Here is a 24,070-nt window from a genome sequence, read left to right as displayed (position 1 = left end):
GGAAATGATTACAGAAAGCGCGGGTTGATGAAGGTGTGGGCCTGCAAAAGCTGCGGTCTATAAAACCTGCAGCTGGTGAATGTCGCAGAAGCTCATCTGACACCCAGGCTCAGCCTGGGCAATTCAATTTGCTTCTGAACGTGGGTGGGATTTTGGGTGGGCTTGAAGTGACACCACTGCATGCCCAGAACGCTGAGAATCTGGAAGCTTGACTCCTTTCTTTTTTTGTCTCCTGCCTTGTTCTCAGATTTCAGTTTCTCTAGTGGTAAGATGCTACTAGGAAAAGACCCATTTTGCTGGATTTACAAGAGCCTGAATTTGGTAAGCATCGGCATTTAACAGAAGACAGATTTAGGTATCCAAGACTGTGGGGATGTTTATTTAGGAGAAAGATTAATAAACAAAATGATCAGTGAACTTCACTGATTTCTTCATGAAAGGTAATGAAGGGCTTTGATGAAAGGCTCATGCACGAGATACAGGAAGCAGTCCTAATTATTATTCTGGGTATATTTACACATTGTATGTTGCAGGTAGACATGAGTGAGCCCTGCCCGTTCTCTAAGCCAACCAGAAGTTACGCGACTGTACCACCACGGTCTCAAGCTGAAGCTTATACATTGAAATTTCAGGAGGGTTTATTAGTTCACGGCTGGTATGATATTACCGCAACCACATGGCTTTGGCCGGTGTGGAATATGGGCAGAACTGCCGAGACTGCTGATTTGTCTCATTGTCAGTCTGTAATACCGTTTTTTTCTGAGACAGACAGCTGTTCAGCAGCAACTGGAGTAGGAACACTGCTCTCTCAGTTCCCATAAGCTGCTGAACAGTTGTCAAAGGGAAGCCAAATCCTATAACCTGCTTTTCTGGATTTCACTTGAATCACGAACAATTTTGTATCCAGTTACCAGGCCTTTGCAACTGTTGATGCTACATCCTGGTCTCATTTATAGTAATATTAATTTGGAATTATGCGTTGATTTCATCACATTTGCTTTTCAACTAAATGTGTTTTAAATGAGATGAAACTGATCCCCCCCCCCCCAACTACTATTCAACCTTGCTAACATCTTCAACGTTATTATATTTGTGTAGCCTCCACGGTATAATTCAGTGGATCTTATTCAACTGCCTTGTGCCTAATAAAACTCAGTAGTAGTTGCATTTGCCAGGATAGCTCTATTTTCTTTTGGAATTATGATGTTTTTTAACATAACAATTCAAAAAGATTTATTACTTTTTTTTTTTTGCATTTTGTCTGATTTGTAAGATTGTGGAATTTAACTTGAAAAAGAAGTTTCTTAGCTGCCAAGTGGAAAAATACCTCCAATTTCTTAACAAAGGAAAATGTGTTAAAATATGGACAGATGAGATTAGTCTGGAGCCGTATTTATATTGGCAGTGTGTGTTCGGTTATCCAACTCCTAATGAAAACAGCAGCCAGAATGTACTAAATTCAGCTAGTTATGTAGATTATGCTGTTTAAGTGGTTTTATTTTCTGAGAAGTGCGTGCTTGTGTCTCAGACACAATTAAACACATTTTGGTTTACAAGATACAACTCCAGATCCAGCACTTTTTATCAGACATTGCATGGTTCATAAGGGAATTTCAGATTCTCATTTCTAGTAATGTTCACGCGATGAGAGGATATGAACAAGCCTGGTGATTCTTCCATTCGTATGCATGGTTGAATATAGAGGATATAACTAGAATCTAAGAATTACGGAGAATATATCCATGGTACACAGCATTCACTGTTCTGCTTCTCGCAATAGCTGATGGAACCTGCTTCCAAAGGACCAAGCTCACTAAAATAACATTTGATAGAAGGAGACGGATATTCTTCATTGAATCCAGCTTTTAACTGGCTCCTGTCAAGAGACATTTGGATTGACAGCACAGGTAGATAAATACATGTACTACTCTTGTTAACAAAATATACTTAGCAGTTAGCATAAAGAGAACTTAAGAGTTCCAGAGCATTTTATCTGTGATTAAAAAATCCCTTTGGAGAGAAGAATTGTAATATGTGATGTGTTTGTATTATACTGTGTGAAAGTTTGGAACTTCTCATGAATCACAGTTGTAATATACTTCTGTTTATAATATCCTCTTCCCTGAAAAAAAGAGAGAGTCCACTTCTTTAGTTTTTCTCCATTTTTTTAGAAAACTTAATACCCCATTTGAGTAAGTGGTGCAACATGCTACCTTTTCCAGCCTACAGCATATCTTGGATATTGTGCAATTGTTTCTAGCATCTTGTGGCATTGCGAAGTGCAAATCTGGAACCATTTTTATCAGTGGGCTTTGCTTATTTTTAACTGGAAAAATTCTTCTGGTGACGGAGTAGGTTTTTCTTTTTACATCTGCAGAGGTCTCTGTATTATGTACATGTACTGTACTTAGAACAGGAGGATTTAATCCTGGAATTGGATTTCTAGATGCTACTGAAATAGATATAAATAGGAAACGTGCATGAAGAGCTAGAAGACAGTGCTGGAAATGAGGTTGTGTTGGGTTTTATGCTGAAGTTGCCTCAGCCAGACCAGTGCCTCCTTTTCTCCAGACAAACACGATATGTGTGATTTGTACATGTAATAATCCAGCTGGTAACTGCAGTTTCAGCATCACAACTTGCTCCTTGCCTAGACATTTGCAAATAGGAAAATGAAATGAATCAACAAATCTCAGAGCAGATTGGAAGACTATAGTGCAAGCAGACTGAGGTCCCAGCCACAGAAAGAATTCTGGTGGAAAACTATGGTTAGATATTCATATGACAGTCTTGAAAAATGAAACAGATGCAAAATTTGCAGCAGGATGTAGAAGGAAATGCTAGGGTAAGGAGAATTGTCTCTTGGGAATATTCCTGACAGAAAGACATCTGGCCTAGGATTAGAAATCTGGACTATTTCATCTGAATCATGTTAAAACATTTGTAATTTATCCTCTCAGTGATCTTCAGCTTCCTGGTTCATTGTTTCTTTTATGAAAAGCTCACTTTTCCTCTGTGTGTCTCCCATGCTGCTTTTTTTGGTTAAAATATACTTCTCTCACACTGCTGCATTGTCTTTAACTAGCATCTTTGCTGTCCATATAGTGTTATTCACAGTGTAGATAGATTTCAGAGTCTAAGTTATCACATATGGGTCTTTGGAATGTACATAAATCAGAAATAGGAGCACAGTATTATTAAAGCACTGTTTTATCTTGCTTTGGCCACATAATTTCTTTGCCTTGTAAATATATCTTTAATGCTTTGTTTTTAATATTTAGATTTTTATTTAAAAATATAAAAATAAAATTACATCTATATACATAATTCTTTCATTTCTACAAGTTTCATGAAATACTCTTCACTAGAAAACTTTCCTTTGTGTCTAATGGCTCTTGCCCTTTTTGCATTTTAAGCCTGGGACTTCTGGCTTAATCCACCCCAAAGTTCATCTTTTCTCCTTACTCTAGTATTTTAGCAGACTGCTTCTCTGTTGATTTCACATCATATGGGGATGCCTGTGGGAGTCCTCAGAATTTTCTTTAGAGATGCAAAATACCTCTATTTTTGCTGGCTTGCTCTCCTTACAAGATTTCATGTTACAGCAATTTCTCTCTAACCTCAGATAGCAATATTTGACTGCATGCAATTCAAATAGGGATGATAACAGAAAGAGAGAGGAGCAGAGGCTTACAGCTTTTCCTCTGTGAACACTGCTCCAGAACTGATTAGAGGAGCAGTGGCCTCTGTGGATTGAATACAGTATTGACACAGCACACTGGGCTGCTGTCAGTCCTGATTTCACCTTGGTATCCTAAATTAACATGACTAATACATTACCTACACATAAAGAGTATCATTTATGAAGGGTTTCCTTACTGATTTTGACTTGCATCAGCTTTTAAAATATTTTTTGCACGTAGTTCTGAAATGTATGTTGATGAAGCATGATTTCTTCATGTGAGCAGACTGTAGTGCTGTTCTGTATGGATATGTTTAATTTCAGAGCTGTGGTAGGCTGGAACTACTATTCATAATTTTTGTGAGAGTACTGAAATGGGGAAGCTTTCTGCTGCATCATGTTTGCAATGGTGAAATGGGCAGAGTTCAATTGTACTGCGTATCATCTGAGAAAATTGGGGAAATACGCCATCTACAGTTACCTCTGTTGTATATGTTAACCGATTTTCTACAAAGCTGATGCTGAAAACCATATAAAGAAACTCTGTAATGATGAAGGAAAGTAAATATTTTTAACCTCACATGTATCACCATTTTTCATATATGCTGGCCTAATGTAAAAAAAAAATGTGTTGTGAATTATAGCCAAGTTTTCGATTTTATTACTATATTTGAGGTTTTTCTATAATGCAGATTGGGGCTAAATTCACTGCCTGTGTAGCCAGCTGTGACCGCATGGAAATCTGTACAAATGCTCTATCCGAATGAAAGATGTTACCAGAAAGAGTGAGGTGTATTTAAATGGAAGACTCGGAACCTTAACGTGAGCTCAGTAAATACAACCCTAATGAAAGGTCTAGGTTGATGGAAATAGCAGCTGTGACTGATTGCCTGTTTGGAGATAACTGCTTACATCTGCTCTTCATTTTTCTGCAGTGGGAAATACCTGAAGTGTCATCTCCCACCTGAATGCACGTGTTGATGGATAAAATTGCTGTTTGGTTCTTCTTCCCCTGCTCCTCTTCGCCACCTTTCGAAGGGATGTTCCAAAAGGAGGTATCTGATACCCTCAGGATATCGCCTGTGCTCTCTAGCGGGGAGCCTGGCGCAGAGAAGCCGTGTAGCTGCCGCTAGGGTCCAAGCAGAAAGGGGGGACAGCTGAACGCAGAGCTGCATTTTGAGAGCAAACGGTGAGACTGATTATGGGCAGCAGTTTGGAAACTGGCTCAACTTAAGGACACGGCGTTCAAAACTATTCTCGGCTGCTCACAGAGCTCAGTCACTGCATCTTCAAAGCTTGAAGCCATGTGATCAGTTTTTGCCAACTGAGAGTTTTCTGGAAACAAAGATGCAAAGAGTGAAACAATTTAGTAACAACTTTAACAATTTAACAGTTCTAACGAAAGAAACACATTTACTTATTCAGGGGACTGGTTTTCTGAGCTTTGGTGGAGGCAGGCTTCGCTGCCTGTCATAGGGATGCTGTTTATCTCCCAAAAGTTTGTGCTGTTTCCCTGCCTCTCCTCTTCTTTCCTTAGGAAATGAGTATTTTAGCTGGGGGGATTCCTACTACCCCCTTACTAACCAGTAGTAATTAATGAAGGCACAGAATCGGACAAGACCTAATGAGACAAACTGAATGAGACCGTTCAAAGCGTCATCATTACAGAGATTTCTGGTTTATTACGACTCCGTACGCCTGAGAGGAGGCTGGGCGGCAGCAGCCGCTGCTGCGGGGGGCACGTGAAACAGAACTGCGCTCCCGGGCAAGTAGGATATTAAACGGTGGGGTGGAAAAACCGCCTCACGAAAGCCCTTCCCGGCCGTTGGGGCGGGGCGGGGCGGCCGTTGGGGCGGGGCGCGGCCGGTTTCTGGGGCGGGGCGGGGCGGCCGTTGGGGCGGGGCGCGGCCGGTTTCTGGGGCGGGGCGGGGCGGGGCGGCCGTTGGGGCGGGGCGCGGCCGGTTTCTGGGGCGGGGCGGGGCGGGGCGGCCGTTGGGGCGGGGCGCGGCCGGTTTCTGGGGCGGGGCGGGGCGGCCGTTGGGGCGGGGCGCGGCCGGTTTCTGGGGCGGGGCGGGGCGGGGCGGGGCGCGTCCGGTTTCTGGGGCGGGGCGGGGCGGTGCGGCCGTTGGGGCGGGGCGCGTCCGGTTTCTGGGGCGGGGCGGGGCGGTGCGGCCGTTGGGGCGGGGCGCGGCCGGTTTCTGGGGCGGGGCGGCGCGGCGCGTCCATGGCGACGGGCGGCGGCAGGTGCTGCGGGCGGCGGGGCCATGTACGACCTCGCCGTGCAGGCGCCGAGCCTGCCCGCGGGCTGCGCGGGGCCGTGCGTGGGGCCCGGCTCCTACCGCGTGGGGCTGGAAACGCGGCGAAGGGCAGGTAAGGGCGGGGGCCGCCTCACAACCGCCCTGCCTTGCGCCCCAGGGCGGCTCCGGCTATCGGAGGGGAGCCTCCTCCTCCCCCCCCCACGCCCGTGGGTATTCGTTAGGGGCAGCTGCTTTCTAAGGACCCGTGACTGGGTGCTGTGGTTACCGGTCCTGTGTGTAAAGGCGCGTTAACAGCGCCTGAAGCGTTTGTGCCCTCCTAAGCGTAGCGGCTTGGGCTGAGCCTGTCCTCAGCCGTGCGAGCGGGGCCGGCGCTGGTTGTTTCTGGTGTTTATGGTTTGCTTGGAGATCGCCTTGCTTTACGCAGAAGGTATACAAGCTTTCCTTTCGCTGAGCTGCACTCGGCAAAGTACCGGTGCCCTTTGCCTTTGGAGCAGTAAGCTACTAGGAATCTTTCTTGAAGAGTAACAGTTGTCTTGGAAGCTTCAGCCCAGCCTCAAGTTAAATAAACGTGAATTCCAAATAGAAGTTAGCATACAGTGAGGTTTTAGTATGTTTTACCATAAATGCTTTTATTTCTTCATAACAACTTGAAAGTTTTTTTTCAGTATTTTTAAAAAGGCTATGGTTATGTAATTTAAGACATAAATTATACAATCGTATGAAGCAAGTTAAATTCTTCCATCCTCGCTGCACCTGAGAAGGACTTGAAAAGCTCTCAATGACTTGAGGCTCCCATTTGTAGCACGTACACTTTTCATTTTGGCCCTGTTAACTTCCTTTTTTTCCCCCACAAGGTTCTGTGTATCTACCAAAAGGATATTTATATTAGTCTTTTCCCTGTCCTCAGGTCTGCAACTACTAGGAGATATAATGACTTTGTGTGTGTGTGTGGTTTTTTTTTTTTAATACCCTTTTAGAACAGGCTATTTAGAAAGCTGTTCCAGAAGTGTAGAATTATTTATTTTGTCTGGTAATGGTGGAGATTAAAGATACAGTTTATAAGAATAAAACATTTAAGTTCAGAAGACTCATATTTGCAGTTAGGTGAAAAGTTTTCTGCTTCAAACTAATTAAAAAGTTTTATCCCTTTTATGATGATTTGACTAGAGAAAATATGAGCAATGGGAAAAAGCATGTGAAGCAAACTGTGATGTCTTGTTTTCTTTTGCTTCCACCTCAACGCTGCTATGGTTTAGAAATAAAGTCACGAGTAGATTGAAAATTTCTCTAACGAGTCTGAAGATAGCAACATATTCAAGTACAGCAAAACTTTAGTTGATCAAATTACAATTAAGCATTGCCTCTTTCAGAGAAACAGATTCAATCTGATTTTTTTTTTTTTTTGGTGTGTATATTGATCCAACCCTCTCTACTTAAACAATAATGACATTTATTAGAATACATGATCAAAATGTTCTCCTCCTTGTTTAAAATGATATTTAAGTTCTGAACAATCTTAGAGAGAAAGAATAGTGAAGGGGAGAGATGTGTGTATTTAAACTCTGAATAGACTGGACAATAAAGTAAAGGAAGACACATGGAAGAGAATTCCAGATGACCAAACTGTAGGAGAATGGTTCCTTCAATAAGAGCGGCCTGACTGCAAAAGGAAACGATCAAGTTTGAGGTGTTGCATAGATCTTTCATTAAAAAAAAAAAAAAGAGAATATGTAGGAGGAAATGGAGCAAGTCAAGAAACATTTTCAAATAAAAAAAATGAACTAATCAAGGGCATAAGTAGTCAATATAATAGGATGTATGTTGGAATGATGAAATCGTACATCCATAGATGTAGTTCCTGAAGTGTTCCCCTGTACATCCTCTCTTACCAGGAAGCTTTATGCTCCAAAAGAAAAAAGAAAAGGGGTGGGAGGGAAAGAAGAGGAAGGAGGGGGGGGAAGCAAAAAAAAAAAAAAAAAAAAGAAAAAGATATCTTTCTAACTCAGCCAATTAAAAAAATCTTTAACAAATGATTCTTATGGTTGGATTCTTCTGTGGCTGCAGAAGAAATTAGAGTAGAGAGAATCTATCTTTTAGACCCCAAACTTCCAGTTTATACTGTGCTGCCAGGGGCTTGAAGGTGTTTAGTTCTGCAGGGGCTTTAATCAACTTTACCTTTTTGAGCAGTTAGTTTGTGTGTAAAATGTCCTGACCAGCTGCATTTTGCTTTTCAAAGTTTTTTTTTTTTTTGTCCTTACACTTTTAAGCATGTTTTACTGTATGTATTTATGAACCAAATGTTTCAATTACTGAATAAAAATAATTTGATGTCTAAAAGGCCCTTTCCAAGTTATTAAGTGCATTTTTTAAAATCAGTGTGGTGGTTTTTCTTTCTTTTTTTTCTTGCAGATGGCTATGCTCCATTTCTTTCTTTGACAAGTCGAGATTTGACATTTATTGCTCAAAATACAGATGGTACAATTCCAGGACCAGGACACTATAATATTGCCACAACACAGGTAAAATTGCAATAATTGCATGAAGACAGATAAAGTTTGAAACATCATTCTGGGAAGGCAACAATCAGCAGTACTGTTATAACAAATTTGATTGGAATAATCTCTTTTTACAAGTTAGCTAACAGTGGAAAAAAATATAGGAAGCTGCCATTTCTAAGATTATTATTTAGCCTCATTTATCCTATCTGTGTTTCCCTTAGTTTCTTCTTTTTTCCTTAGTAAGATATTTTTGATGTAACCCCTGAAGCTGAGTGCTTCCTGATGTTTAAACATCTCAGTTTTGCCTTACTCTTTTTAGATAGTTGTCACATTTCCTAAAGAATTTGTTTTTATTACTTATTCCAAGGTACAGATCATGCTGTAGCTAAACATTTCTCTGTAGCCTAATGAACTAATAAGAACAGTTTCTAAAGAACTAAGATTTGCATATTCATTTTGTTAAGTAGCTATCTCTGAAAGAGAAAAATGAATTTGGTTGATGTTGAGAGCAAAGATAGAGATCTTCCCAAGACAGGCAAACTTTTACTGCTTCATTTTGCTCATATATTGACTTCTAAATAACAGTAACAAAAAGGAGAACTTGTAAGTTAAACAAACGACATCACTTTCCATATAGTACGTGTCTTTGGCTAGTGTTGTGTTTGTGGAAGTAGAAATGTAACAAGATTTTACAGATCTAAGATTGTCTCCGACTCCTTAATCCATGTGTAAGAGCAGGAGTTTGGGAGGCTTTACGGCTGAGGTGTGCCTACCCGCTGGCAGATTGTATAACCCAACCCAATGCCAAGACTGTTACTTAAACTAAACATAGGGGCAAAATTGACGTGTGTGAAAGATTATGGAGTTTGGCATGGTATATCCTCTGTTAGTGAAGTTGTAAAAACCTCTAAGATAGGGCAGAGCTTAATAAAACTCTGGTAGAAAATAAGTAGGCAGCTGAACCAAATGTATTCATGCTTTTTGTAGAGATTAAAAATCTAAAAAATGGGAAAAGAGAACTGAGATATTTGGTGTTAAAAAGATACTGGCATAAAAAGTGTATCAGAAATTTAGTGGAAAGAGAACAATCACCTAGACTTTGTAATGTCAGTATACAAATTCTGTGAGAGAGACATTTAGGGTTTTTTTTGTAAAAACAAAACAAACTCCAAAACCCACAGAAACAACCCCTGCCTAAGCCCCCGTGAAGTCAAATCATACGACTAAGTTAATTGTGTTAGTTATTGTACTTAGCTATTATAAACTGGACTGAAATTCTGTGCCTTCATAGCAAAAGTGTAGTCCTAGACTGATAAGGATGGTCATGTGCTAAGGAAGATCAAGGAGACTGTGATGGCAAAAAATAGTTATGGGGAAGATCTTGATTTCCGCTGTATGTGTTGGACAGAGGCCTCATCAGGTTTGGCAGTGTGCTGAGAGTGGCTTTTTAGATACAGTAAATAACTGTGTTTCATGGACTGCAGAAAAGGAGAGCTATTTTTGACCATCTGAGCAGTATGTTTTACATGTTACTACTGGCTAGCTAGAACACGAGTAACCGTAAAGTACATGAATTTGGCATTCTTGGAAGGGCTGCTGGTTTTGTGGCTAGGGAATATGAAGCAGGGATCAGGTGGGGAAAAAAATCTGTACTCGACTTGAATCTTGTGAAATCTGTGGAGAGAACTGTAAGGCCTCCTCACTCCTTCATCCTTGCACTGAAAAATGCTGCTGTTGCGGTTCTGTTCTTTGAATGCAGGAGTTTGATCTTCCTAGTGATTTCTTGGGTACTTTTAGGCAGCATAGGAAGAATTTTTCAATCCTTTCCTGTCTGCTAGCAAAACTAATCGAATGTGTGGGAAAGTGTCCCTCACTACTGGAAGATGAACAGCGATGCTGTTTGCCTGAGGCAGTGTTTCTTGTTACTACTCCCAAAGAAGAGCAATCTTTTTAACTTGAAATGGAATTCATATTTAGATGTACAATGAAGTCCACATGTCAAGAAGAACAATGTTAATTCAGCTTTTTAAGCTTTAAGATATAAGGTATAATTTACAGTTTGCTCATAGAATGAGAGCAAAGCATGCCTCTTGAGTATTATCAGTGCCAACAATCGCAATATATATAAAACAATGCAGCTAGAGGGGGGATTAAAACTATCTACATCATGAGGCTAATTGACAAGAAAAAAGGCTTTATTGCAGTTGCATAATATGTAATGTATTGTACTTATTTTTAGGGCTTTTTTTTTTTTTTAACTGCACAATCATTTAAGACAGACTGACTACTATATACACCCCCAAGTGGGAAAAGGTGCTAATACCGCTGTGTTCAATCTTGTACTGGCATGATGAAATGACAGTCATAGTACAGCATGTCATAAAGTCTCTTCACTGCTCCTCCTCATTTATAATCTTCTTGAGTCTTCCTCCAGCTTAAATTATAATGAGAAAAGATTAAATAACTCACTAAGTGATTTATATATTTTAATCTTTACTCTGTTTTCAGGTATAATAGTTTGAAGTTAATGATGTAGATGTAAAGTAGTTTTATCTTTGGCACTTTAATTTGGTTATTGGTTGCTCATTGTGGAAGTTCTGGATCGCTGTTCTCTTTTATGAGAGGTTAGTGGTGAGAAGAATATGCTACAAAGAGTAACAGATGACTAGCTTCGCAGGACAGCGTCTTTTCTTCCCTTTTCAACTGAGATGGGTCATGTTGTGTACTTCCGTTAATTTAGTGTTGTACTACATTGTTTTCCATCACACCTGCCCTAATACTGCATAAATAATGGAATGTGTTATGATGTGAGATAACATTGGTCAAAAAAAAAATAAATAAAATAAAGCAAGGCATACCTGACACTTTGCATCTATTAAAATTACTTATTTTTAAAGTATTCAGGAAATGCATTTTCAATGGTTGACAGTTGCAGCAGCAGCACTAATGAAGAAGTTCTTTGGAATTCCCCCAAAGTTTTCATTCCAGTTTGTGTCTTAGGTCCCAGTTAGACTAAAAAGTCAAGTACTTCACTCTTGTTTTCTAATTAATTTTCTTGGTTGATAATTACACTTTTTATGCACAACTCATCACAGACTATTTCCATTGTTTTAAGAATACTATGGAGCTGATATGTAAAACCATGTAAATTTTCCACAAGGTATCAAAAGATTAATGCTGTAGCTTCTTAGTTGTTAATGGAACGCAGTCTATCAGTTCTAGTTTGATATACTTGAAGTATAGAAGTTTTGTACATGTAGCTCAATTGAAGCTAAAATGTTTAGGCCAATAAAATGTTTGAACAGTTGGCAAGTGCATCTTTTGTTCTCTGTGTGTGTGTCTATATGTATGTTTGGAACCTAGTGTTCTGAGGTCTTGATCAGTGATGGGGTCTTTACCATTATACAGCAACTAATAGCAAAATAGTGTTTTTTTTTTTTTTTGAACAATTTTAACCATTTTACTTTATTGGAAATCTTTGGGATACCTATTATAATTTAACAGAGTTTTAGAAACAGTAACATATTGGAGGATACAGAGGGGAAACAAGAATTTTTAGTCTCTTTATCTGTGTGATGACTTTTCCTAATTGAAATCAAGTAAAACAACTTCGAGAAAGGCAGTAATTTTCTACAGTGGTTTAATATAAATGTTCACAGATTTTATTTATTTTTTTTTATAGCTTCATCTAGGTGTCAGAATTTTTATAATAAAGTTATCAGGTTCATAGTTGATTTTTGTTAATGTTTTTGTGTTTTTTTTATATATATACATTTTAGAACACTATAAAAGGTGGCAAGAGTCTGCAAAATAAAGAGAAGCGCTTCAAAAAGATCAGTACAATTACTCCAGGACCTGGCAGCTATAACCATGCTCCTACAGTGGAGTTGGCTACAAACACCAAAAAGCAGCAAGATTCTAAAGAGTACAGTCAGCTGGTATGCTAATTCTGAAAGCCTGTGTAATGTTCATTCCTTTTTAAATCAATGATCACAAGTGTACAGTACTATATTTGATAAGGTTTTATTTTTACTAGTATTCTGAAAAGCTAAGCTCAGCCATGCCAAGTGCAGAAATGACTGAATGCTTGAACATTTATGCTTGTGTCCACCATGCAAATGCAAAACCTGCTTTATCAAGTTTTTGAAGTTTTTGAAATGTATTTTGCTTTATATGTCATCTGTAACCTAACAGATCCAAAGAAAAATCTAGCTATCAATGCTAATCTATAAAAAAGCTACTGAGCTTGGTAGAGAAACAGATTTTTGGAATTTAATTTGCAGTAGATGTGGAAGCTAAATAAAAGTAGCTGAGGTTTTTCACATTACTAAATGGTAAGTAGGACCAACATACTGATACCTTCTAGTGGTTACAAGCTCCAAAGGGTTACAAGCATTTTAGGCATTCTCGAGTGTGATGGAGAAGCCAGGAGGTAAACATTGCATTTTTTGATTGGCTTAGAGAGAGAGTGATTAACACTATTAGCCATGATCTCAAATAGTTTCACAATGTAATTGGTTCATGCTGTGTAATGTGTAACAATGCAACACAGGTACCTTAAATTGATGTTATTTGTCTTTGGATGTGACGTTATCAAGTTATCGCTGCTGTGGGATTACCTATTGGTTCTATAGTATTCTGAGATTTTACACCTCATACCATAACGTGAAAAATAAGTGGTTTTGTATAGTGTCAGGCTTTCATTTGCTTCAGGGATACTCATCTTCAGTTTATTCACTGTTTGTTAATTTCTTGTTAATCTACTTTAAAGCATATGTAATGTGTGTGTGTGTATGTGTGTGTATATATACATATTTTTCTCTCCTAGAGAGCTGTAGACGCTATAAAAATCTGCAGGAAGGTGGAGGGTCCCTCTATTCCTTCTCCATGTCAGGCTTTTGGATATGAGGAAGCTGAGGATGGCACTCTTATAAAACAATACCCACCTCAGAGAGACCTAACATTAGGCCCAGCTTACTATCGGCCACTATTTGTAAGTAACTCTTAATGACTGTCATATCATTGAAGATAATAAAATAGTGTTAATTTTTTTTGAATTGTCCTGTTATGTTTTCTCCCAGAATAAAAAATAGAACTGGTACCACCATTTTCCTGGCTATAAAAAGGGATGCTCTGCAGGATGTGGGTACAAATCTAATGAAGTCTCATGTAGTAGCTGCTTCTCTATTTATTTTGGCTAAAAGACTAGAAAAAGACTGTAGCTTTGAAAGAGAGCTACTGCTGCTTTTTCTGCTTGGACAGAGAAAGAACGCAATAGTGGACAGTAATTCTGCAGGCAGTGCTAAAGAGGCTTAGTGTGTAGAGGTTGAACCGAAATGAATTTTGTAAGCTGGATAAGCCCTTTCTGTGGTGACTAGTTGTTTGTGAAAGACTTTGACCTTTCTGTTTAAATAAGTTCTGTTCTTTTTCTCGTTAAGATATTATTTTCTGTAAGTAGCAAGACTTTACTTCCTCAGTAGATGTGCAGGCTGACTGAAACAAAATCTCCGAGACCTGAACTATCTCATTTATTAAATGAGCTAGCTGAATGGATGTCTAGTGGTATCCAGTTTGATGCTATGAGACTTCATGCTGATAATTTCGGCAAAAATGTTTCTTCTTTGGGCTTATATTTAAAGATTACTTTTTTTTTTTTTTTTTTAAACTTTCAAGTTCAAAGTAATTGAGCCCAGGATTTCTGAACCTGAACACTTCTCATTCCTCTTTTGTTACTGAATGTGAAACTTGATTTGTGTTTCTCATCTCCCTATGATGAGTAGTCTACGTGAAGGATACTCATCTACTGTTTGTTATTCTGTTAGGTCCAGTGAGAGATCTCTGAGCTGTGTCTGTCTTGACTTCCATAGCCTTCATGGTGATCAATATGCATCGGTGCCATTCCACTGAATAGAATTTCTGGTTTTCCAGTTTGCCTTTTAAATACTTTTAGGGAGATACATTAAGACACCCATCCTACGTTAAAAATATCATTATTGGATAAAAGTGAAATACTTAAATCAGAGATCACAGGAATAGGGATGTCTGTATGACAGTCTGATTCTGCTGTGTATGTGTGTTGCTTTCGCAGTCATTAATTACATGGTCACCTTTGTTTGACACAGCACTCCTTTTAGTTAGAGTGTGTGCACTGAAGGTTGGTACAGATAGACTTAAATATTACAAATTCAATTCTTTACTAGTTGAGTCTGGGGAGCTGGAGCTTTGTGTCATGTAAATTGCATGTAACAGGTGAAGTTGTGATACTGGCCATCTATTCTATTAGAACATCAGAAGTGAAAAGTAGCTAAATGAAATAATTACCACTTTTCCACATGATGTTAAATACAACAGGAAAACATTAAAAGACTTCTCAAAGCAAAATGTAATATTGTGGGGATCATAAGCAAGAAACCTGCTTACACTTAACATGTGTGTGTTTTTTTTGTGTTTCTGGAGGGGCTTTTTTCTGGGGGGGTTTGGGGTTTTTTTTGTGTTGGGGGTGTTTTTTGGGGGGGTGTTTTTGTGTTTTTTGGGGGTGTGTTGTTTTGGGGGGGTGGTTTGGGTTTTTTTTTGTTTTTTGGGTTTTTTTGTGTTTTCGGGATGTTTTTAGGTTTTTTTGGGGGGGTTTTCTTTTTTGGGGGGGTTTGGGGGTTTTTTTTGGGGGGTTATTTTGGGAGGGTTTGGGTTTTTTGCGCATTTTTTGGGGGGTTTTTACGCTTTTTTGGGTTTTTTTTGCGTGTTTTTTGGGGGGGTTTGCGCATTTTTTTGGGGGGTGTTTTGGGTTTTTTTTGCGTTTTTTGGGAGGGTTTTTTTTGTGTTTTTTTGGGGGGTGGTTTCTTTCCTTGCGTTTTTTTTGGGGGGGGGTGGTTTCTTTCCTTGCGTTTTTTTTTGGGGGGGGTTGTTTTTGCTTGCGTTTTTTGGGGTGTGTGTGTGGTTTTTGCGGTGTTTTTTGGGGGGGTTGGGGTTTTGTTTTTTTGGGGATTTGGGTTTTTTTTTGTTTTTTGGTTTTTTGTGTTTTGGGGTTTTTTTGGGGGCTTTCTGTGCTTTTGTGTGTTTTGGGGCTTTTTGTGTGTTTTGGGGCTTTTTTTGGGTTTCTTTATTGTGGTTTTGGGTTTCTTTATTGTGGTTTTGGGTTTTTTTTGCCATTTTGGGGGTTTTGGTTTTTTTTTTTTTGCCATTTTGGGGGGGTTTTGTTTTTGGTTTTTTTTTTGCCATTTTGGGGGGTTTTGGTGTTTGTTTTTGCGGTTTTGGGGGTTTTGGTTTTTTTGCGTTTTTGGGGGGTTTTGTGTTTTTGGGCTTTTGTGTTTTGGGGTTTTTTGGGGGGGGTTGGGGTTATTTTTGTGTTTTGGGGTGTTTCTGGGGTTTTGGGAGGTTGTTTTTGTTTGTTTTCCTTTTTTGTGTTTTTGGGGGGTTTTGGGGTGTGTTTTGGGGTGTTTTTTGGGGTTTTGGGTTTTTTTTGGGGGTATTTTGTGTTTTTGAGCTTATTTTGTGTTTTTTGTGCTTTTGGGTTTTTTTGGGTTTTTAATGTGTTTTAGGTTTTTCTTTCATGGTTTTTGGGGGTTTTTTGTTTTTGGGGGGTTTTGGGGTTTTTTTGGGGGTGTGGTTTTGGGGTTTCTTTTGTCTTTTTTGTGTTTTGGGGTTTTTTGGGGTTTCTTTTGTGTTTTGGGGTTTTTTTTGGGGGGGATTTTGTGGGGGGTTTTGGGAGTTTTGTGGTTTAGGGGGTTTGGGGGGGCTTTTTTGGGTTTTTTTTGGGGGTGTTTTGTTTTTTTTTGTTTTTTGTGTTTTCCGGGTTTTTTTTGTGTTTTGGGGGTGTTTTGGGGGTAATTTGTGTTTTTGAGCTTTTTTGTGTTTTTTGTGCTTTTGGGTTCTTTTGTGTTTTTTGTGATTTGGGGTTTTTGGGGGTGTTTTTTGGGTTTTCTTGTGTTTTGGGGGTTTGGGGGGGTTTTTGGGGGGTTTGGGGTGTTTTTTGGGGTTTGGGGTTTTTTTTGTTTTTTTGGGTTTTTTGGGGGGGTTTGGTTTTTTTGTTTTTTTGGGGTTTTTTGTGTTTTTCTTTTTGGGGTTTTTTGTGTTTTTCTTTTTGGGGTTTTTTTGGGGGGTTTTGGTTTTTTTTTGGGGAGGGTTTGGGGTTTTTTTGGGGAGTTTTGGGGTTTTGAGGTTTAGGGTTTTTTGTCTTTTTGGGGGGTTTGGGTTTTTTTTTGCGTTTTGGGTTTTTTTGTGTTTTGGGGTGTCTTTTGGGGGCGTTGGGTTTTTGGGGGTGTCTTTTGGGGTGTTTTTTCTGTGTTTTCTGTGGGTTTCTTTTTAATATCACAGAAAAAACAACTAGAATTTTGCTGTAAACTGGAAGAATATGTTTCCAATGTATTAGGACTCCTGAATGCTGCATTAAAAATACATCATACATACATTTTTATTTTTGTTTACAAATATTAATATTCTAGATAGATTTCATTCTTTCTTCCTCCAATATTGATTCTTAACTGTAAGTCATGAAGGAAAGAGATTCTTCTTCATTACTGCCTTCCTTAAGAAGTTATATTATATAGCTTCTGTTTTAAAGTCTTACAGTTCTTTGGTGCTTTCTAAGCTACAGGGGCAGCTATATGCAGAAAAAACTTGGACGTTTCAGTATTTCAGCTAAAATTTCAGTATATGAGACCTGTTGCATTATAGACATACCTGCATTCCTTCTTTGAATTTATTTTCCGATAATTTTATTGCGTTAGAAAAATAATGACTGTAAAAATAATAAGCTTTGATTGCTCTGCTATTTTCCAGATCTTCATAAATTGTGGTATTACTTGTATTTTTTCCTCAAAAGTGTCAGATATTACAGAAAAATATGACAATTTTAACATTAAAAAGTAGGACCCCCAAATCAAAAGCGTCTGGCAAAGAAATCTGCCGAACTTACTACTGAGCAGTTGTTATTGGCTGCAACATTTCCATATCCTGATTATAAAGTTTACCTCCTCACGATTCTCTACGTTTTTGTCCCTAATTAAAAAGGTATCATTGAAGGTCAGGATAGTAATGTATTAATGTTTTTTTCAAAAGATACTTGGATTTTAATTGTGACTTGTGCTAACAGTATAGTTGACATGCCTAGATCAGTCTGCTGCAAAAAATACTAATTTCAAAGTGTATAATTACCACTTTATTTTTACTCTGAAGTCTTTTGCTCTAGCTTAACTTACCGCTTTTTGCTCTAGCTTAACTTACCGCTTATTCAAAGCATTAATTCAGTGTTAATTTTTTTTTTTCATTTTCAATCAGTTATATCACTTTTAGAACTGAAAGGTTGTCAAATCTGCATTGCAAAGATGCTCTTTTAATTGAGAAGACTTTTACGTGTTAGCAGTTGTACTTTAAATCCATTTTGAGACAAGACACATTCAAATCTATTAAGACATGCATTATATTTCTTTTTTTTTCTGTTTATGAAATCTAAATTCTTTGCATGTTGTGATAAACAGTGTTTTTTTAATGTTTCTGTTGCATTTTCTCAAAGAAATTGCAGATTAAAAACCTATCTCCTGTCTGAGAAGCCTCGGTAGCTAATGTTCACTGTTCCTTATTACAGATGATTCTGAAGCATCAGCATCAGCTATATCTGGCATTTGAGAAGAAGGGCACATTTGAGTAATACTAATTGTGTAGTGTGAATTACAGTTCATAATCAACCACAATAAAAAGGAGAATAATTAATCACTTATTTTTGGTTACTATTTTTTCCTCTGGAATTATTTTCCCAAGAATTGCATGAGGGGGCAGCAAAGTCATTTAGTTGAACCAGTTTACAACCATTTCTAAGTATTTCACACTATCACTGCAGTATTTAACATTTTTGTTCAGAATCACGTTTTCTGTGGATGTGTTATATTGCTGTTGCAAAGCCCCAATATAGTGCATTGTATTTTTAGACTGCAGAATAAGCAAATGTGAATAGTCCTTAGCTATTCAAATGAAGAATTTGTGTATTATTGTAGTTACGTAAATGAAGAACTAAGGCAAGAAGATTAAGTGGTATACTGAAAAGGTGTTTGATGACTGTCAGGGTCAGAATTTCAGTCTGAAAAAACAGTTTCTGATTTCTAGATTTGGACTATTTCAGATGGCATTTTAGCTATCTGTATGATTTATCTTTCAGGAAGGGAGAAACAAAAGGTAAGGAAAACTGATAGAATGCACGATACGAGTTTTTGTTCAAAATATGTGTTTTTTTTAATGTAACTTATTAAGAAACAATTTTTGAATTGTAGATTTAACAGATGGAATAAAAATACAGCTTTTCATGAGAATTTAAAATAGTTGTGTTTTACAGAATGCTGACCATTTTTTAACCCCCTGTTAAAATCTAACCACTAATATTTTGTTCCTTACTCTGGCATATGAATGCAAAAGAAATTACAGACTCTTGGATAAGAATCCTATGTGGATGCAAATTGCTTTGTAAATACCAACTATTACTGTTATTTTAGCATAAATATTACCATATATTGGTAAGATGGAGCTTGAGGAAACTGTCAGAAGACCAGGCAACTTTTGTCAGATCTTAGGTCCTGGAGGACGTGTGATATCTTGATCGTGATACTGTCAAGAGTTTTCACCATGACAGTTTTCCATCTAATATATGGACAAGATTGGTATTTAAAGAAGGTTGGCTACTTCTGAGGTAATTATTCTGTATAGAAGGCCAGCCACTAAATCATTAATCTTCTCTAAGAACTTTGGAAATGATTTGTCAGCTATATTTACATCTCTAATTTGTTGAAAACATAAGAATTTTAAGGACAAAGAGGAGCTTTTTTTCTGTCTATGAATGGAAATAATGAACACCCTCATGCCAAAAGACGGGCATCTTTCAAGAATGTAATTAGTAGCCTGTGTTTCAGGAACCACAATTTCAGCAAAGTATTTAATTGGCTCAGTACTTTCTAAGTCAAGCCCTTACTACAGATCATCTTTGCAGTCATTACCTTATCTCTAACTGCCATTCCTTCTTATGAATAGAATACAGCCATGTTACAGTATGGCCCTGTCTGTTTTGGGTTTGTGCGTGTTTTTTATGTAGTCCTACTTGGCTTTTTTTTGTAGTTTTTTTGGTATCTGAGATTGCATTGACCTGTTTTAGTTTGGTTTTAGACTTAAATACAGGATAGAAATATTGGTCATGGTTTGCGATGACACTTTTAAACTAGTCAAAACTAAGGGTTAGAGTTTCAGGAGAGTAGGAGGAAAAATTTAAGTGATTCATTGCAGCCTGTTCATCCACATGTTCGGCTTTTTGTTCTGAATCTGTCAGTTGCTTTTAATAAAATAGTACTGCTTTTTTTTTGATATGTTTCTGATTCTGTTATGGGTAGAGATAATGATTCCTGAATTCTGTCTTGTCTTACTATGGGTACGTTTTTCAGATGAGCAATGAATTTCCAAAGCATATGCTTATTGTCAAATAAAAGTAGGACTCAGTCTGGCAAAGCATTTAAGTTTATTTGGTTTATTTAGTTTAATAGTTTATTTAACTATTACCATGTAACTATGCATTTGACTGCAGTAGGACTGCTTCTGTATTTCAAACTAAGCACATACTGAAGTGCTCTAGTGGATTGATGCCCACATGCAGTGTCAAGGAAGAGCAACAAATTTGCATTTTATTACTGAGCTAGACCCTCCAATACAGACAGAGATTGACAAAGTCTTCAATTAAAAAAATTGGAATCCTATTTATAATGTAAATACTTTAGCTATTTAAACATATGCACCCTAAATATCACAGAGTTGATTTAAAAAAAAAAAAAAAACAGCTGTTCATTTTCAGTTGCTCTTATGATGAGTCTTAATATGTTATGGGAGATTGGCAGTTACTTTAGAAATGTGCATCAGGATGGTGTATCAGGCTGGGACTTACCTGCAGAATTGGGACTGCTTGCCCATGAAGTACAGGTTGGAGGGAGAGCTGGAAGAGGTGAAGAATTACTGTGGCACAAAGTGAGAAAATAAAATGTTGGAACAGAGCAGCAGTGTGAAGAGGTCTGTGCTGAGAGGAGCTCCTTTCCTTTAGATGTCATAATCTCCTAATGATATAATTCTTAGTTTGTGACACTAGTAGCTTGTACTAGGAAAGAACCCCCCCCCCCAATATATGCAGATGAGGTTGTTTTTTTAAAAAGGCGTTTTATTAAAAAAGAATTAAAAAACAAAACAAAAGATAAAAAGACAGCCATGAACAATTTTTATGCTAGAGATTAGTGAGGTGGTTATAAGGGCTATATAAGCCCTGTGTGTATGTAATACAGCTGCATACATCTTCAGGCAACTGGATCGTGGGTTTAAGTCAAGCTGTTTTATCAATGCACCTAAAGTTTCAGGTAATATTTCAGAATGTGAAAGATAGATCCTTTTAAATCAGCATGAGTCATCAGCCTAAATCTGCTTTACAGAGTTGGGTATTCAAACAAAGAGTACTGCTGGAGTCTGACACTGATATATTAGCTAATGTTGGTAACATGCTGGGAACTACCTGTGTGCTGTAGCACTGGAAGGCAGTCCATTAGTGCCTGAATTAATGCACTCAGGGACTTTTAATTCTTCACGGAATCTATTTCCATATTTAATTACGGGAAAGTCATAGAAAAAAGTTGCAAAGAACCTTCTTCATCCATTTCGTTGTCAACGGGAGCGGCGATTAGTAATTCTTCTTCAAGTTATATTGCAGTGTTCACTTAAAATAATGCAGCTCCTTGCTGAGTTTGCTCCAATTAAGCCATATTTTATTTGCTAATGACTTACCAAGTTGACAATGACCTTGAAGTTGGTATTGTCAACACTTCTTGGCAAAAAGAGCTAGGTGATTTAGAGTTATTAAGAGTGCATCAATTTATTCTTTAGTCTTTGTCAGTATTCTTAAAAAGCTTTTAAATTCCATTACAGATGGGGTACTTTACCTGAGTAATGTACAGGTTAGCAAGTTAAGTAACAGTCAATTTATATTATTTTTACTGCAGATCTTAGAGATTGTGTGTGTGTGTATATGACAACATTATTATTCTTGAGTTTGAAAAAGTGTATTAAACTGGCTCATCTTTAAAATTGAGTAACTTTAATCACTACAAATGCAATTTATTACTGTCACATTTCTGTTGGCCGTAAGTTACTTATATAAATACATTTATACATATAGAAATTGATAGATATTTATAGATATTGAATTTCCATATCTTAGAAGTTATACTTTATCATGGTCTGGCAGAAAAGCATCAATTTAACAGAAAACATGATTTAGTTCACCATATAAAAAAACAATAGTTGCTAGTATGATTGAACAGAATAAGTTGCTGATTCTTTATGAATCCTTGGTAATCTAAGATGAAGGAAGATTAATAAAATTCTCTCTATATAGTTTGTTACTGTTTATTATTAAAACATAAATATGAGGTAATAACATCGAACACCTATGCCATTAGATGTAATTGAAAGTGGGCTAGTTTTTGAGCATTTTAGGCAATCAAAATTATCTTTAGGACAAATGACTGTGGTAAAGAACTCTGTGTTGTCATTAAATGGAGTTCTTCTCAATTTGTTTTTTGTTTTTTTCTTAATCATATTTCTCCTTCTGGAACTGATGTTGCATGTCTCTTTAATCCAGACACACTCTTCATACATAATTACACTGCCAATTCATGCTTATTTGCTGCTGGGAACTATCATTAGTTCCCGTTTCCTCACATTTTTATGTTAGATTGTACCTATCTTCAAGGAAAAAAAAAAGACCTCAGTAAGTTTAGAAAGAAGTGGATGTTACTACTTGAAAAAGTATTTTGTTAAAAGTAAATTTCTGATTTGATGCCTTTAACCTCTATTAGGTTTTACTTGTTCTGATTATTGTTTCATACGCTGAAAATGCTACTGCATGCCATTTAAAAAAAAGTAATCAAACCACCATCTTTCCTCAGTCAGATGTTTTAAGAATCTACTCCTTTTGTTTTGCCTTCAAGAGGTAAGTTAATATGCCATAAAAATTGACTTTTATGGGGCCATCGTGATGTGCATATACCATAACTGAAAAACCATATGATCCAATTACTGTAACCATTTTCCTTCTTAACCCTACATTTCTGTTCTCAGTCTATACAATTTATCTAAGAAAATATTACGTGGCTTCTGGACTAGAGACTGTAAAGTGCCTAGGATACTTTCAATTATTGAAATGTTGAGTAGCAGTAGACAATATTACCTAAAGGCCTCATAGACACTAGTCTTAGTAAATAGCAAGCAGAGATTTCAGTTTAAAAAGATATTTAGCATGTGCATAAATTGTAAATATACAAATGATTTTCATCTCTTTAAGCTTAAAAAAAAAAGCTTTTACAATTGCTTTTCCAATTTTACAGTTAACAGTAAATCAAGTGCTGAACATTCTTCTGTAGATGTTAAAATATGGCTAGAAATGCCAATCATCAGTAGACTTTCAGATGATGTATTCCTATAGTAATGCATTGGTTTTCTGCCACATTAATGTTATTTGGAAGTATATGTTTGTCTGAATTAATACAGGGTTGGGATAAATGATTTTTTTAAAGACTACACGGTATGACTAGTACTTTAAAAGCTTAAGTACTTAATGTTTTATTTAGTTTTTTGGGTTTTTGGTTTTTCAATACAAAATCCTGACTCCTCAGTGCAATCAGCAGTGATACTTGAAGTTGCTCATAATTTTCAAATGCTTTTTCAGTCATATGAAGCTCACTGCTCTGTAAATAGGGAACATCTGCGAAAAGGAGCATCTGTATAGAATAGGAGATAATGACTAAATGTTTAACTCTTTTTTTATTTTGATTTGCAAAACTGTTTTCTATACCAAAATATTAATTTTTCTGTGATAATGAAAAGTGTACACTTACATGAGGTATAAAATGTTTAATATGTCTAATATATTTTTCTAAATACACTACTGTTGTACTGTGTGAAGTTCATTTACTTGCCAAGTGCTGCCCTCAGAAAAGCGAAGCAAAAATGTATAGATTAAAGCATCTCACTGGTAAGAAGACAATCTGCACATTTAATTCTCAACTGGCCTTTGTATTTTTACAGTTTGCCATGAGTAATTTTATGTCCTTGCTTTAGACCCACAAGCTGACTTTTTTTTTACAGCTGACTTCCCTCTGGCTGGGATTCAGTTTGGAGTTCATTTTACCCTTTCAGTTGCCAAAGAAATTAAGTCTGACTGATGTGAGGGCACTAGCTGCTCGACATTCTCACAGATTATAGAGGAGATGTTGGAGATTATGGCCATCCAACTCTTGGAGACCCCTGCCAGTCTGATTTGAATGTACAAGACTTTTCCTGCTGTGAGAAGGTTCATCCTATTCATTTATTAGTATGATATTAAAAAGTAGATACTTCCACAAAATTAACACAATAAAAAATTCAATGTGCTTATTCTTATTATAGAGTTCAAAATAAATTAGATTGCTACAGATCTAATATTTCACAATTTAATTTAAAAAAATCTATCCTGTACATATCTAGACTTTTTTTTCTGTTATGCATTAAAACTGATGCCTTGCAGAAGCCACTTGATGGTGCTATAACCCTGTTACTCTGAAAATTAACTTTGTGTCTTTGGGAATAAT

At 37.3% G+C, this 24,070-nt stretch overlaps 1 protein-coding gene and 1 long non-coding RNA gene across 2 annotated transcripts in view; both read left to right on the top strand.

The window, feature by feature from the left end:
- Window positions 1-224: 224 nt before the first annotated feature.
- LOC112988754 (uncharacterized) lies at window positions 225-5,459 on the top strand. The gene is made up of 3 exons (XR_003260614.2): window positions 225-321; window positions 1,781-1,907; window positions 4,618-5,459. It is a non-coding gene; the product is annotated as an uncharacterized LOC112988754 (long non-coding RNA).
- Window positions 5,460-5,946: 487 nt separating this feature from the next.
- The window catches only part of STPG2 (sperm tail PG-rich repeat containing 2), a 146,440-nt gene continuing 128,316 nt past the window's right edge, over window positions 5,947-24,070 (top strand). Inside the window, exons 1-4 of the mRNA XM_064511542.1 lie at window positions 5,947-6,052; window positions 8,350-8,459; window positions 12,218-12,376; window positions 13,267-13,431. Of these exons, the coding sequence (XP_064367612.1) occupies window positions 5,947-6,052; window positions 8,350-8,459; window positions 12,218-12,376; window positions 13,267-13,431 (540 nt within the window). The remainder of the gene's footprint in view (window positions 6,053-8,349; window positions 8,460-12,217; window positions 12,377-13,266; window positions 13,432-24,070) is intronic.

This window comes from Dromaius novaehollandiae, chromosome 4, assembly GCF_036370855.1.
Source record: "Dromaius novaehollandiae isolate bDroNov1 chromosome 4, bDroNov1.hap1, whole genome shotgun sequence".
NCBI classification, from domain to species: Eukaryota; Metazoa; Chordata; class Aves; order Casuariiformes; family Dromaiidae; genus Dromaius; species Dromaius novaehollandiae.
The sequence above is the reverse complement of the archived record's forward strand: the minus strand, read 5'-3'. Positions and strand labels throughout refer to the sequence as shown.